Source organism: Polistes fuscatus, unplaced genomic scaffold (assembly GCF_010416935.1).
Source record: "Polistes fuscatus isolate 324 unplaced genomic scaffold, CU_Pfus_HIC Scaffold10, whole genome shotgun sequence".
Taxonomy (NCBI): domain Eukaryota; kingdom Metazoa; phylum Arthropoda; class Insecta; order Hymenoptera; family Vespidae; genus Polistes; species Polistes fuscatus.
In genome coordinates this window covers 1,955,430-1,973,143 of record NW_025112998.1, presented here as the reverse complement: position 1 = coordinate 1,973,143, position 17,714 = coordinate 1,955,430, and the positions used below count along the sequence as shown (strand labels likewise).

The 17,714-nt window shown below is 31.5% G+C and overlaps 1 protein-coding gene across 7 annotated transcripts in view; it reads left to right on the top strand.

Moving 5' to 3' along the window:
* The window catches only part of LOC122526003 (lachesin-like), a 217,462-nt gene that overhangs the window by 160,289 nt on the left and 39,459 nt on the right, over nt 1-17,714 (top strand). For all 7 annotated transcript variants that reach the window (XM_043649074.1, XM_043649072.1, XM_043649071.1 and 4 more), the window contains 3 exons: nt 546-652; nt 11,557-11,764; nt 11,974-12,135. In XM_043649074.1, the coding sequence (XP_043505009.1) occupies nt 546-652; nt 11,557-11,764; nt 11,974-12,135 (477 nt within the window). The remainder of the gene's footprint in view (nt 1-545; nt 653-11,556; nt 11,765-11,973; nt 12,136-17,714) is intronic.

Below are 17,714 nucleotides of genomic sequence, written 5' to 3'. Positions count from 1 at the left end.
TCGAGCAACGCAACTGGAAATACGCCAGCTTGAATTTAAATGAATTTCATGAGAAAATGACTCGATGGTTATATTTACGCGAATTACATAGATTCGTATATCTTTTTCTTTTTTCTTACGTCAGATATTATTTTAAATTCTTTTTTACTGGTAATAGATTACAATCGCACATTATATTTTATATATTATATCGAAGAAAAAAGAAAAAGAAAGAATTAAAGAAAATGGATATATGGAAATTAATTAATTATACTATATTTAATATTATAGGAGTAGCAATAAAAATTATCGTGTACTTTTTAAAAATGTACAGTTATTAAACATTGAAAGCAAATACGTAGAGGAAGATTTTATTTGAAGAAAATAAAGAACAAAAATATCGACGTTTTAAACGAGATCGAAAGAAAAACCCCCATAGGAATATTGCGGATCGTAGTAGAACTGAAAATTCTTTTTTATTCGTATACTCGAAACACGTAATCGTAGTACTACTACGACGACGACGTTCTATACTAATCGATTCTCTTTTATTTTCCTTTGCGCAGCACTCTCAGAACCACCGATGTTTGCCGAACCAATACCCAACGTCACCGTTGCACTTGGAAGGGACGTCAGTCTACCTTGTGTCGTTAAAAACCTCGGTACTTACAAGGTAATCCAAATAAATTATGTAAGATCAAGTATATTATTCAAATATTTTCTTTTTTCTTTTTTCATTTTTCTTCTTACAACGATATATCGTAAATTTATCAATTAACACATTACTTAGTTAACTTTATTACGTTTATTGACCGGTAGCCTAAATGTATGTTTTGTGCAACATAATTAGAAAAAAAATATCATATGAAAACTCAACGATGGTGTCTCTCATTGGTGTCTATCATGGATAGTAGGGAATTCGTTAAAGTTTCATTCTATTCTAATTGATATTGATGATAATGCAAAATCATTTAGAATTGATTTTCCAAAATATACATCTGCCCGAAATTCGAATATTAATATGAATGATAATTAACAATTTGTATTTAGTAATTGCACAATAACTAACAACGATATTAAGTATAATTGTCGAAATGTAACAATTAAAACTTGCAATAATCGTAATTATATTATTTTTTTTAATTTAATATTAGATTCATATAGATTTCTTACGCACACAAATTTCGTGTTCAAAGTTACAGAAATGAAAGATATTATTTTTTTTAGCAATTCATGTTAATTTCATATGAGGAATACAGAAGTACAGGAAGTAATGTCACGAAAATAAAATATTATATAATTAACAATTTAATTTTGAAAAATCTACATTTTTCGTTTATGGCATACGTACGTGGACTTCGTAATCCTGCATAGGACATTATATTTATTTCATATGTGAGCGACTGTGTGATTGTTTTTTTAATTTTTTGTAAACGCACGTAGAAAAAATGCATAAAAGATAACAAGCGCGGGCCATATCTAATTCATTTTTTTCAATTTCAACAAACACTTCTCGTTTTTACCCAACCATGTACAAATTACGAAATAATATATAATCATTAACGTTTTATTTTAATAAGAATATCTTAATCTCACGCGTTGTAGTACTTGTTCCGGGAACAATTGAAAAAAACATCTTGCACTATTTCCTATACGTAACAAAACGTAAAAGCGTTAAAAAATAACGTCGGTGTCGTTATCGTAACTCGCGAACCGGTGGGAAGCTTAACGATCGCACAACGTTGGTATTGAGAAGCACTGTTATGCAAGCGGTATTGGAAATGCATCAGTTGTCCCGAAAGGGAACTGACTGGGATGCGACTGTAGACTGCAAGCGGACGATCAACGTTACATACACATCTATATACTTCTACACACGCAGATATATACATATACATATATATATATATATATATATATATATGTATATACATAGATCGGTAAACGTAACGAGCGATGCAGTTTTTCGAGTGAAACGAGTATACCTTTGCCGTTAAAATAGAGTGAAAGAGATAGATAGGGGAATGGGTAGATCGAACGATGGAAAATCCACGAACTTCATCGGAAGTTACGAACAACGTCGTTCGTTTGCTTTGCTTATTTTTCTTCTTTTCTTTTTTCCTTTTTCTTTTTCTTCTTCTTCTTATCTTCTGCTTTTTCCTTTTTATCTTATTTATTTTTTCATACCCCACCCCCCCCATAAGCAAGTAAGAATAATAATTAAAAAAAAAGGATAAAGACAAATAATGATTTACACGGTGATAGATGAGCCTTCTCTATTTTCTAAGTCCATAATTGATTTTAATTGAGCACCTCTGCTTTGCTAAATGGGAACAACGTGTTTACGAAAGAGCGGAGTAGATTCTCGTATATGCTATATATATATACACGTCCTACATACACGTGCACATAATTAAATACGTGTAAGGCTTACCTTCGACGATAAATTCTTGCAAAATATTACATACATATCTTAATATAACATTGACATAATTAATAATTAATTGAAGTGTATATATATATATGTATACACGTTTTTTTTTTGTTTAAATAGAAAACAAAATTTCCAAGATATTGATTAAAATAAATAATCTATTTTGAAAAAAATAAGAAAAAAGGAATATAACTTATACCGCACGTTTGCTTTCGCAAAAGAAAAGGAAGAAAAGAAGACAAGACTATAAATAGAAAAAGGGTTTTTTTTTTTTTATCTTTCGTTCATTCAATGCACTCTTTGATCGAACCAGCAGAAAATCCTAAGTAGAGCTTTTGATAACCCAAAGCTTTCCCTTTTTTCCCTTTTATATTTCTTTCTTTTTTCGTTTTCCTGTCTATCTCGTTAAGATGGTCCCCGAAAAAAGAAAGCATAGCGTAGGTCCCAAAAGAAACCACGCAATTTTCTCCATTTTCTCGCAGATTTCATTATTCAACGAGTAGAAAGGACCTACGTGACTTTCCACAAACTCTTTTTCTAGAGATAGTCTAACGAACGTAACGAACGTTCCAAGTCTGAAGAAAAAGTTCTATTACTTGGTACATACGAAATGCAGTTGGTATCATACTTAACCATTAAACCTAACGTTTTGTTTTAAACGCAAAAAAAAAATAATGAAATCGAACTAGAAAGAATAGAACGAACAATGGGATCGAAGGTAAAGTTAGGTCTAAATGAACAATCGATGCGTTAAAGCAATCCTTTCATCACGTTCAAATCATTTGAGAAATTTGATCAAAGAACGTTCGACGTTGTAGTTCGACGGCTTAGTTTCGTGTTCCGAAATTTCAATCGAATTCCTTAAGTAAGACTGAAATGGCCACGATATAAAACAACCTTTTAATTGTTCGATATTTTCGATAAGTTAATCGATCCGATTTACGTGAAACTTCTAGATCAATATGATCTCGCGAAATGCACAATTTTTCAATGAGATGCAACGATGATTATTTGCTTTCTCTTTAATTAGGAATAGCCGACAGAAAAAGCAAGTAAGAAATAAGAAAACTAATTCATCTTCTTCTTCTTCTTGTACTTTCTTTCTTTTACTTTTGCAAAGAAAGAGAGAGAGAAACGAAATTCTTGTTTAAACAGCAACCGGTAAAATGCAAGCAGTTGCTTTTCAAAGAGGAACACGCTAATTACTTAACGCGATGCAACCCTGACGCTAACGAAGAAACATTGCTTTTATTTCATGGAGACACGAGTGGTGTCTTCTTCTTCTTCTTCTTCTTCTTTCTTCTTCTTCTATTTATGTCCAAACTAAATCAAATAAGTTCAAAATGAAAGGAAACTAAACTAAAGAACAGAATTGAATAATGACACTTTTATATCAATTTACTTTCGTACGATAACTTATTCCGTTTATCGAGTAAAACTATTCAAAACTGTTAGATAAATTTGTGTAAATATTAAATTATAAGACACTTGTTAAACCAAAATTGTTGTGTAAAAATGTTAACCAATAATTCATTCATTCGAAATAATTTCAAAATAATGATAACACATTTTTGTTTCACAATCTAATATTAATTACTTAACTCTGTACACATAAAACGAGAATAAATAAACGCGCGTTGCTTTCACCTCGCCTCGTTTCTTTTCGAAGTAGGTACATTTAAATGAAATAAATCAAATCAGGAATCAAGAAACGAGAAAGAGAAAGAGAGGAAGGAAATAAGAAATTAAATGAATTTATTTTCTTGTACTAATCGTATTTATATTGATTGAAACGATTCCAATACAATTACGATAAAAACCTTCACGCAATTCCACTCGTATTTTCATTAACAAAATTACTTCATCTTGATTACGTGTTGTCGCTAAGAATTTCAATCATTCCTTTAAATAATTATATGAATTATATTCAAAAAAAAACGAACAGAAAAAAAAAACAGAAAAGAAAAAAAGCAAGACGTATAATTGTTTATAAAAAAATAACATTACTCGTTTCATTCAACAATATACTGTATATATAAAAAAAGAAAAATTATTAAATAACAACCGAGACAAAGAATATTTTCGACCAACTAAAGCAAGAACATTGAAGGATAATACGCATATTTCAAAATTATGCATAAGAAATTGAACACGGTCACGACCAATGGGAAATCAGTCCATCCCATTCCTCGTCACTTCATTGCAAGTAATAGAATATGTTTTCTTAGTTAGTTACCTTTGCGAACTCATTGAAAGCAATCGATTTTAATTGATTCATACGAACCACACTTGGCTCCAATCATTATACATAATATTCGCATTAATTAATTCATCCTCGATGAATGATGATAAAGTTTAATTAGTGTTCAAAGTTATCAGAGTGTTCTCCTATTGCACATCTAAAGATAAATTGCATATATAAAAAAAAATGTATTACTAGTTTGATTTGAAAGCAAATAAAAATAATCATCTAATTCGATATGTACATTTTCGGAGACCATATTGAACTAGTCTAGTTGGATGATTTAAGTTAGGTGAAGATATTTGGTCGCATAGTTCAGCCCGAGACCATTGGCCCACCCATGTGTGGACGGGGTGAAGATTGTGAGGGGGGAGTGGGAAGGGGGTAGGTAAGGGGTTTAAATGGAAGAAGTGGGAGGAGTTCTCGAACTTCAGGCGGCACACTCGAGTGCGCTTGGTAATTACCTAATTAGCAAATAAATTTAATAATTAATTGCCTAACCCCGCCAGAGTTCCGCGAATTCGTCGAGTAGCGTTCGCCGCCTCGAGTGCTGGCTGAACCCAAAACCACCGAACGAACGACTTATTATTGTCGTTGTTGAACAAAAAAATAATATTAATATTAATAAGAACACACACACAGAGACACAAAAAGAAAAGAAAAGAAAATAAAATGAATTTTTCAACGACAGGGACGCGATAAACTTTGGAATTATTTTCCCATTCGCGCGTTCGTTAAAACGATGAAAACGCGACTTTTGAAGGTTTCCAATCAAACGGGTTTCCTATGTTAAAAATAACACATTTTTCCTACTTCGATAATCTACAAGGTCGAACGTACGAAATTATTCACACTTAGCGCGAATCTTTTTTTCTTTTTTTATATTTATCGATCGATTCATTACCACAAATTAATGGCCAATTAAAAGCTTTCCTTTTTTTTCTTTCTTTTTTTTTTGTAACTCGTACCAATCGAAGTAACCTTCTGTTTTTATTTTTATATTGTCTGAATTTAGTTGCCGTTTTATACTTCTTATTTTTTCTATTTATTTAATTTAAAAATTTTCAATAATATCGTTATGACGTATATCGTACGCGTATTTTAAGTTTATTAACAAATTTTGTCATTTATCGCAATCATTTGAATTGCCATAAGAATTTGTTAATATTCATGAACATTATATCGATAAATAAATAAATGTTAATGAACGCTATACTTATATATATATATATATACATGTATTATTTGATTTTTTTCTCCAATTATTGTAGCATGCAATTATTTCTGCAAGAACGAATCATTTTATCGAAGGGAAATTCAAATACGAGAATTAAGATAGAAAGTTGTTAGTATTAATGGAAATTACTTGTTTGCTTTTTTTTCTTTTTTAAATAAATATTAATGAACGATATGCAAATTTGTTATCCTTTAAAAAAAAAAAATAATAAAATGATAACGCGCAAAAAAATAACAACAGAACTTACCGTTCTTTTCATTAAAATTTATTTTCATTTACATTATTCATAAACAAAGAAATATTATTCATTGTAACGTATAATATTATACGGTTTAACGATTTATTTGTTATCTATAAATGTCATTAATAATAAATGATCGATTTTCCCCGGCAGAAATATTTTTTAAATAAGTTATGCAATTTCTATATTTATTATACAATACATACAACATATGTATATATATACACATGTATATTCCAATTGTATTACTTAACATGTTACATCTACGGTTTATAATTACTGTATTGTAATTGATAAAATGTTTATAAATGTGCCCTAATGCACTGACATTATTATTCGTACGCATGACAAATAAAATATGCAAAGCATATGCATTATGCAAGAAATGCTAGGAAAAAGAAATTCTTTTACTCGGGTCTCGTTGGTGTTTACCTGTTTTCTATAAAAAAGAAAATAAATATGCATTTGTGCACGGAAAAAATCTCGAAAGAGAAATCCAATTGGTAAAACATTCGTTGGTTAATAATAAATAATATGAATATAAAAAATGATTGTAACAATTTAATATAAAAGTTCATATATTCTCTTAAACGCGAATCGTGAAGATATATCTTATAAACCTAATGCTAATTTCGTGGTAGGATGTGAAACAAGTTAAAGCTATTGAGAATGACCAACGAACAAACGGTTGCAGCTTGTGCCAAAGTCCGACATCTTGCTGTAATGGCATTTCCTACGTGGTACTTCGAAAGTGCTGTACACGCAGGATATCCTTCCTTGTTGAAGTTGGCAACTATGCTTTAGCTTTTCCTATTATCTTTGGAATTTCCAACCCTAACAGGACTTCGATATCACCGGTAACAACCCAATCTCAAAATCAGTGTCGATGTCTCGTCGGCTGTTATCATATCACGAGTAGAAAAACGTTCTTACTAAGAAAAATTTATGAAAAATAAAAAAAGAAAAAGCTACGAACAAATAATAATAAATAAAAAGAGAAGGAAATAATGCATATATATATTACCTACTTATATAATTAATTTTAATATATAATATATAATATATATAAATAATTTAATATATATAATAAATAAATTATATAAATAATTATTAATATATATATATTACCTAATTATTTCCCAAAAAACAACTAGTTTGAATTAATTAATAAAATTTACTATACCTAAATACCCCTTTAGAGTTATTTCGCATGAAAACTAATTATTTAACGAATTAACTGAATCATACGATTTTATTTATATAGATAGATATACGTAATATATACTGTTCTCTTAATATTATACAATACGTGTATATCTATATATATATATATAGAGAGAGAGAGAAAACTAAAGACGTTTAGAATCATAATACTTTAATTGCAACTTATTGTAGCGTAAAAACGGCTTGGCCCTCATCGCGACGGTATTTCGCGCCTAATATAAAAGCAGTTTGCATTACCGTCGCACAGCAGTTTAAGGCCGGGCTTTGAACCACTGCCAGGGATTTCAATCGAGCTTGCAACCGGCGGGAGCTTTTCCTTGAGACCGTTTAAGGCCAATATAATACTACACCTACCCATATATATATATATACATAGAATCGTAGACTACCGAGTGTTCCTCTCTTTCATCCTCCTGCTGCTTTCTTGGTGGCCCATCAAACATGATTCTCCACAATAAGGAGTAGTAGCCCGCTTTGAACTTTAATTTCATTCCCTTCGGGAGACTTTTCTGCTATTCTAGTATCCCGCGAGAATACCAATGGTAATTTCTTAAAGCCATCTTGTTTCCTCTATTCTCAACATCGATTCTATATCTGTGATATTAGTATTATGTTCCTATCAAAGTTGCTCGATACGATACGACCATCATCTTTTCATTTCTTCCCCACTCGAATAATACAAAAAATAATTAATCTAGGTTACATTCGAATAGAGGGAATATAAGAAAAATTCAATTTATTTTTAATCAATTATTCTATAATATGTTACCTTTCAAACGCACGCAAGAAATGTCAAATGTGAAGTTATACGATCCAAAAACCGTTTACAAGATACCCCTCCCTCCCCTCTATATTATTATTAAATATTTTTAATATTATATTAAACGAATGTATTCGTTTTTTCAAAATTTGTAATAAAAGAAACAAAAGAAACAAAAAACTACATACATACGTATCTTGAAAATTGTATAAATTCGTACGCTAACGTTGAAAATTTCGATATACTATTCGGAATGAATCATTGCGTAAGCCGATAATGAAGTGTGACCTCCTTGAAATGCAACATAGATAGGGAGAGTCATATCGGTTCTCTCCCATCCGTGCAGCTTTGTCAAAATCATTGACAAATCGCTTTATACCGTGCACCATATCACTATCGGACGTACTTACGCTACACATCCGCGATCGTTTCGAGAATGATTTATCGTCTTCCGAAATATTTCGTTCTTTCACTAGGCAATTTCCCTGTTACATCGTAAATCATCATTTTCGTTCGACTTCAAGACGAATTCCCTTCCATATACGACATTAAACTGTCTTTTAAATGGAAAAAAAACAAAACAAAAAAAAGTATAACAAAACAATATATTCATAAACTATAGGGCTCGTCGTTAATTGATTTTTCTTCTTTTTTTATGTAAAATTTTAATGAGTACGACGTGCATCCTCTCTAAATAGATATTATATTCAATTTCACCTCTCTTTATCATAATATTAAATCAAATCCTCTCCCCTAAAAAACAGTTACTTCATATCGGTAAACATCGATGATCGATGAACTAAACAAATTGAATTCCTGCACATATTTTACGTGTATTTAAGAGAGAGGTGGTATTTTGTTTGTCGAATAAAAAATTCCAAATTTTTTTCATAAATATATTCCTCGATTTTAGAGAGATTCTAGATACTTTTAGCGATACAATGGAATAATCAAACTTTGACGTGAATTTAATACGATCTTTAATTCATAAATCATCAATGTCCAACCAATATGAAATATTGTTTCCTCTAATCTAAAATTATTCTTCGTATAATTTATTCCGAATATATATATATACAAGATTTTTTGTACACAATGTATCAAACAATTTTTCTCTTTTGTTTTCTTTGTCTTAAAAATTGATACCTAATGTGTACCTGATGTACGATACGATATAATACCATAATAATGATAAAAAAAAAACGTGTAAAATACAAGATACAAAATAAAAAAAAACCGAGGGGGAAAGTTTTAGAGAGAGAAAGAGAAAAAAAGAAAAAACAAAAAATTTTGTTTCGCTTTTTATCGCGATAGGACTAAAACGTCAATCGATACTCGAACATTCGGATAAACTCGACACTACAATTTGCTGTTTCCTTAATACGCCTCGCTAGTAGGACGTATTGGATTTATCCGGAACGTGCGGCTTTGTCACAAGCGATGACAAATCGGCTTATGTCACTGTGCTATCGGTTCTGGACCAAATCGTTCTCTACATCTATTTCATCTCGCGAAGCTTTATTTTATCGGGAGGTCATTTATTTCCTTTTAAAGTCGGACTCCACACTGACGTGTATATGTAATATTACTTACATACCTGCACGGGGAAAAAAATCAAATATCTCGACTGTTGTTCTACGCGAAACGTGTTCGGTATGGCAAATAAAAAAAAAAAAAAAAACAAAACAAAAAAATTTCATAACGTTAAATAAACGTAGATTATTTTACGATAATTATTTAAGTACGAACTAGTCATGAAAATCATTTTTAACGAATTAATTCAGTCTAGAAAAATGATACTTATTAATTAATATTGTTTAACGACGCGTTGAAATCGATTTGTAATATATAAAAAAAAAAAAGAAAAAATAAGTAAAAATAAAAGAAAATAAAGATGGAAACACGGTTTGCAAAGACGCTTGCAGAAAATCGTCATTCGTTGAGACAAGCTCAGACCCTTAACGGTTAAACTTTTGCGATGATAGTGTAATCTCGTCTTCTCTTTCTCTATCTATCTCTCATTCTCACTCTCTCTCTATCTCTCTCTCTTTCTTTCTCTCAAGAAACTTTAAGCTCTCCTAGTATAGAAACTTTCAGAAAGTTAAATCGTCGTTTTTCTTTCGCGAAGCATCATGCAAAAGAGAAGAGAAGAGAAGAGAAGAGAAGAGAAGTAAGACGATAGAGTGAAAGACAGATAGTGTGAAAGATAGGGGTGAGGGGCCCAAGGGGAGAAGGGGTAGTTAAAGGAGGGGAGAGGGGTGGAAAGGGAAAGAGAATCTTCGAACACAGACGTATGTTTGAAGCTTTCAAAAGTGCATGGAAACTAAAGCAGGAGAGCTTCTGATGAGGTTGTGTGAAATTTTCGAGGTTTCAAAAGGAAATTTCGTTATAAGATCCCAAGTGCTTAGGGTCCTTTCCTATCATCCATCTTCTCTCTTAACTATTCGTTAGAAAGTGTCAGTTGATGTGTCTGTCTATTTAAAGAGAACTTCTTCAACATTCATTCTGAAAATTTCTATCTTCCCAAACTCTCGGCGCCACCAATTCCTTCCGCGATTTACATTAATTCTAACACAGGTGTGTGACGTCTTACCTGTTAGATAATTAAAGAGGAATTCTAATCACGATGTAATGCATTACAGATATCTTTGTATCACATACTTCTATATATGATATAATTAAAATGCTTATAGTTAATTATATTTGACAAATTAATAATTCATATGTAAATCAATCAACTTTAGTTTACTTTGTTTAACATTTTCCTTTATCATCAAAAGTAACAAACTGTAACAGACTTAAGGACCGATCGGTCTTTGTTGTTCAGTGTTGGTAGGGTTCATTGTTTAGTATGCGTCCATCGTATGAGTGTGTATGTGTGTAAACGATAAGAGAACGAGAGAGATAAAGAGAGAGAGAGAGAGTTTCAATTTGAGAGTACTTGAATGACGCAAGGCTTGTTTAGGTAAAAGACAAACAAACGGTTCCTGATGGTTTCTCTTTATCAGACGATCTTGGGTCAGAAATGAATAAAGATCGAACCTACTGAAAATGTGCATGAGAGGGAAACAGAATGATGGTATGAAGAAAGGAAAAAGGAACGAGAAGATAAAGACATGAACGTTTTAAAAGAGAAAGAAATAAGAACAGTACTCGACGAAAATGCATTCGTTTATGCACCGAGCCAAATAAATTGAATGATCACACTTTAGAACTTTGATTAATTAATTGTATCTTTAAGTATAACACCTTTCTTAAGAAATTAATTAGAAATTTGTAATAAAATGAAATCACATTGGGTTGTGTAACATTAATTCGTTTCTTTTTGAAAACCCTTTCATTTGAAATACAAGAAAAGAACAAATATTTTTCGCGATTCAATATTTTCTATAAAAATGCAACAACTTATAAAAAGAATATTTCGTTTGTTTCTTTAAAGGTTGCATGGCTGCACGTCGGTAGACAAATGCTATTGACGGTACACAAACACATGGTCGTCAAAATACCAAGGTTCACGGTGTCGCACGAAAATCAAAATACGTGGCTATTGCACATCAGCGGAGTTCAACAGGACGACAGAGGATACTACATGTGCCAAGTTAACACTAATCCTATGATGAGTCAAGTAGGATTTTTACAAGTCGTTGGTAAGTTTTTAATAATGTATATTACATAATGGGTGTCTGAAAAATTAATATACAAAAATGTTTCATTTAAAAATTAGAAGTATTCACAAATTTGTATACGTAGTACGAGTATGATCATTTCGGACACCCAATTTTCATCATCGATGAAATATCTAAAGACAAATACAATGAAATAATTCTTTAACATTCAATACCACGTATCATTTCAGTACCACCAAACATATTAGACTCGTTATCGACAGAGAGTACAGTGGCTGTACGAGAAAATCAAAACATCACGTTGACGTGTAAAGCTGATGGATATCCGATGCCAAAATTAATGTGGAAACGAGAAGACGGTCTAGCAATAACCATCAGTCGTCTAAAAAAAGGTTGGTCAATATTTCAACAAATTTCAGAATGTAAAAGTGAATATTTCTTTTCGGGAATTTCTTGGAAGAGTTTATCTCAGTCAAAGGAATTGAAAGCTTAAAGCACTTTAAAGGTGGAAACAAGAGAAAAGAATAATAAGAGTAAAGAGGGAAGAGAAAAACGAGCGTATTTGTAGCGCAGTCAAAGCGTAACATTGCAAGTAATTCTCATGACTATGTTTTGCTCGGGCTGTGTAGGTCTCTCATTTTAAAGCCTTGCGAAATCCCACGAGCCTGAGCTCGTTCAGTAAATCGAAGGAACTATAGTAGTCCCGAGGAAATGCAAGTAGAATTCCGCTTGCTCTTAGCTATAATACACTACTCGAACAACCGGCGTAAAGCTTCAAATCGAGTTGAGTAAAAGTAAACTATTACTTTTCATAGTTTTTCAACGAACGTCCGAACGAACGAACGAACGAACGAATCAACGATTCAACGATAAATTTACCAACTCTCTTTACGGATACTTATTTGTACCATTTGCCGATTCAATTGCCGGTCTTTAACAAAACTACAATTCCTCCTACTCTTGTTTTCTCTTTTTATTATTATTAACATTAAAACTTAACGTCAATTATTGTATACTTATTTGTATCAGATCGATCGATATACTCGATGCACAAAATGAACAAAATAAATCAAATATTCAAAGACAATAAATCAGATATATTAAATTTCGGTATCGTATTTGTTACGAAAGATTCTTTAACTCGAAGAACAAATTCATCATTATAAGTATTGAATCTTTTTAACAAAATATACATAAAAATTAATATATAAAGAAGATACTTTTCCTCATTCTATCATATAATAATTAATAATGTACATATTATATCGATTAATCTCTATTCCACCGAATGACAAAAGTTAACTACAGAAGTACAATAAATTATTTTTATCCTTCGTTATTAGTAACGCAATTAACTGTTCCCTGTGATCCTTGGAACGTGCTTGTCTTACTACCTAAAAACATCCTCCATTTTTTCTTTAGTAAGTAGAAAAAGAGGGAGAGTGGAAAGTAGGAGAAAATGGGTTGGTCTAGAGGGAGATAGAGAGTAGGTCGGCCTGATGCAAACAGGGGATTAACCGGAGGGATTTATGCCGGGGAGGAAGCTATCTACGTAAAACTCGACCCGAAAGGTTTTTTGCTTGGTATGCTCCTTAAATATTGTAGAGATTAATCAACTCTCGTGACCCCCTCACCTTCGTCAGGATATGCTAGCCGTGGTACTTTTCGACGGTGTCAATGTACCCCCCACCCCCGCCCCCGCCCACCCACAAACCAAAAAGAAAAAGAAAAAGTATTCAAGAAAAATGGATGATGAAAATTATATGAACTAAGGAACTATCTTATATACTATGCCAATATATTCTAAAGTTAATCGAACGACCAATCAAACTCCCTTGATTTTCTCTCATCGCTTAGATTAGAATTACATTAGAGGGAGAGAGAGAGAGAAAGAGATTCTCAAGGGAATCAAGGCTAACGTCGACGTATTTGAGATGTGACATTCACACAGTAACGTTAGCTAGTGAGTTATCTAGAGAACTAACCACGAGGTTAGGGTCAGGACTCAGGAAGCACTTGTGGTTCCGTTCCACAGACCAAAACGTTCCTCTTGATATCGCTGAGGAACTGACCTGTATTCCATGCCTATATCTATAAATATATATATATATATATTTAGGTAGAAGGAGAAGCAAATTATATTGCAACCTAAACTACAAACCTCAAAATAAGACAACAATTTGTTTAACACAAATAACAGGTTTATTTAATCTATTAAATGTTTTTATATCGCAACAAATTATACGAGTTATATTCGACTAATAAAAATAAAGGATATTTACCTGATACGAATATATTATCGTTTAAATAAAACTATCTATCGATTAAACTTTTTACTTTTCTCTAATTTCATTTTATGCTGCTAAGATTAATCGAAAGAAAAGAAAACGAACGGTTCGTCGTAAAAACTATTCTTCTTCATTCGTTCGAAAAAATCCAGTCTAATTAATTAATCGTTGTTATCGTTAGAAAAATTTGTTTATCAGCTTTATTCGCATTAGCTTTATAACCGAACTATTACTTTATCCATTAAACTCACTTTCTTTGCTTTCTTTCCTTCTTCGAATTTCATTTTATGCTTAAATTAATCAACGAAAAGAATTTACGTTCGCCTTGGAAAATCTTAAAGGAGGAAATTCTACTTCGTAGAATGTTCTTAATTCGCTCGAAACTAGTACCGTGCTAGTACCCCGTAGGATTATTTCGAGTCGGAGGTCGCGTGCAATCCTGCAGAAATCGTCCATCTGGCAGATTACCTTGGCTAGATTCGATCGTCCATGGAATTCGAAGCTCGCGCGCACTACTATGCTTCGGTACACACATACACACACACACACACACACACATACACACACACAAATAGAATCACACAGATACCCATTCCCTGTGAATAATGTAACGAGAGATGCGTTTCCTGGCTAGGGACAACAGAAAGCCGCCGTAGCAATCCCGATGAAATTAATTGAATTACGGATCCGTGATCGAAAGGAATAGATAGAGACGGAAAACAACGTTCTCTTCGGTTTTTCGTGAAAAACCTTGTAAACAAGAACTGAACGATACTATACTTAAGTTACTATTTTGTACAACCTTTCCAATTGATTTTTCTTCCATATACATGTTTTCTCCTATTCCGAGAAAACAGGATTAAACAGTTAAATAAAATAAATACTAATGGAAATATATATATATATATATATATTGTTACTTTTTATTTTTTTTACAAAGAAATAGGACAAAATAAAGGATGCCAAAGTATACACGCATAACGTGACGAGGAAAGAAATTATGGGACAATAAAATATACCTAGCATTCGTATTAATCATTTTTACGAAGGAAGAATGAATGTGAATATTTTCTTACGTATAGCTGAAATCACCTTGAAAGAGATTTTATTAAATAAATGTCTGACGTAACATGGAAAAAAAACTCGTTAACGATCGTAGACATATGCGTTGCAAATTCCATTTATTAGATGCGAGAATCTCGTAGGCCGTAATTCTCGAGGAATTCGAATCCAGTCAAAGCCTAACCAATCTCCATTAATCATGACATTCTCTTTCTCTCTATTTCTCTCTCTCCTTTTTTACTATTTTTCATTCTAGATAACTAACTTACTCGATCACTCGTTTACTCAGTTTTCATGATGTTAAAAATATAGAGAATGATAGGTAACGATCTACAATTGCGAGTACTAAAGATGATAGTTAGATCGTGACAAAGTGGCGTTAACTTATCAACATTGAACTTGCATGCTCGTTAAAACTTATCCATGTAAATATATACCCGATGATGCCATTTGGAAGTAGAGAAGACCAAAGTCCGATAACTTGATCATGACTGATACCATTCTCGCGAGGGAAACTCTTAATATTATTATACTACGAAATTAACCGATCAATAAATGGAATTTCGTATATAAATTTAACAATAACAGTAATATATTGATCATATACTAATACTGATATAATTAATTCGATTTAAAATATATATATAATATAATCGTTTTTAAAAAGTAATTTATGTTGAAATTTGAAAGAGAAAATAAATTAGAGATTTGACAAAGTATCAATATGACTTCTTAAAGGTTAGTAAAAAGATAATAAACAAAATTTTAGTTTAGAAACGCATTTCATTCCCCCTTTTATATCTTTTTTTTCCCTTTCTCTTTTTACTTCTTCTTTTTTTTTTTTTATCTTTTTTTTTTGGTAACATTCAAATATCCAGTCAAATCAAATACGCGTCGGAACGAGAAACGCGAAGATAGGAAATTCGGTATCAACCACTTTTGAAACGGCCGATTGCCAGTGATGGTTCGTTTGCATTTTCGCGTATTCCGTTTTGAGTTTCAAACGCACCGATCGTTACGTTTCATACGGTCGTTTTGACGATGTGAACCAGTTGACTATCATCTACCATTTCGAAATGTGAACAAGTAACAACGTGAAAGAAATATAATCAGGTTGTCTCTAGCGTGTTTTTTACATTGCGTAATTAGTAAACTGGGACACTGGTAACATCGTTAATGAGACGTCAAGGCTTAATAAGTCGCATAACCGAACGGTAAAACGTTGATGTTGCTTGAATTTAATATTATGACTAATTACAACTTTTAAATATATACACTCGATTCTCTCTCTCTCTCTCTCGCTCTATCTCTTTTTCAGTCTTTAGATTCATTTCTTTGAATTTCTTTAGAAAAACCATTTCATATTTAATAAACACGTTGTAAACAAAAACGAGCTAGGAAAAAAGATGAAAACAAAATATAAAAAGAAATAAAAAAAAAAAAAAAACGAATCAATTAACACAAATTAATGTTCTTTTCATAATAACGTTTTCAAAATTGTATCTCAATTACGATAATAATCTAAATACACACGTTATACACCTTTAATATCTACTATTACATATCATGTATCCCATACGTTGAAATTTACAACCGATATTTTTGGACGGAACGAATATATTCTCTATAACAAATATATAATATGTATATGTATATGTATGTGTTCGTGTAATACGTCCAAGTTTCCAATTAAATGCTTGTCTAACTTATTGACCATCGTATGTAACATGAAATTGAATTCAAGACAATATGGTTATTCGGTCAACGTCCGATAAACGCTTGATGAAACCCGCCGGACCAATACAATCGCTAATTAGCACAGATAGATTTTTAAGCAATCAAATATCAACCAACTGAAGCAATAGAATTAGTTTATACTTTAATATCATTTCGTAATATTTCTTAGATATCGTTCAAGATAAATGATACATTTATTTCTTTTATTTTTTTTGTTTTTTTCAACTAATTAAAATATCTTACTTTAGAGTTTATTCATGAGTAACTAACACGCTCATATGACTTCCAACATTTCATACGTAAAAAACAAGCTTTTCGTTACCAAATGACCGGTATTAAATTTTCAATTAAAATACTGCATTCGATATTATGCTTTTTCCCTTTTCTGCATTTGACTTTACGCGAATTACAATTTACATATACCAATTATTATTTTCTTAAAAATTGTTTTTTTTAAATCCAAATGTTTAATACCCTTTTTTCGGTTGTACAAAATACATAACGTTTATTAAAAAACCAGTCATTTAATTGTTTACGACAGTGATGTCAAAAACACGGCATGGAAAACTCTATGATGCGACTCGTAGCCTGAAGCTTGAACCGTCGATGCGACATAAAAGAATTTTATTTTCTATTCGACAACATTTGTTTCGAAAAGCCTTCATATCTTTTTGCTTTTCAAATTTTCGCGAACCGCAGATTTTCTTCTATTTAATTTGATAGAGCCCATTTTTACATACGAGTCGTTGCTAAAATCAATACGATTAGGTTTAGAAAACAAATGAATATTAAAACAATTAATATTCAGCGATACATTGATTTATAAAAGTATTGATTTCTAAATGTGATCACAAAAAAAGTATATAAAATTATATAAAAAATTC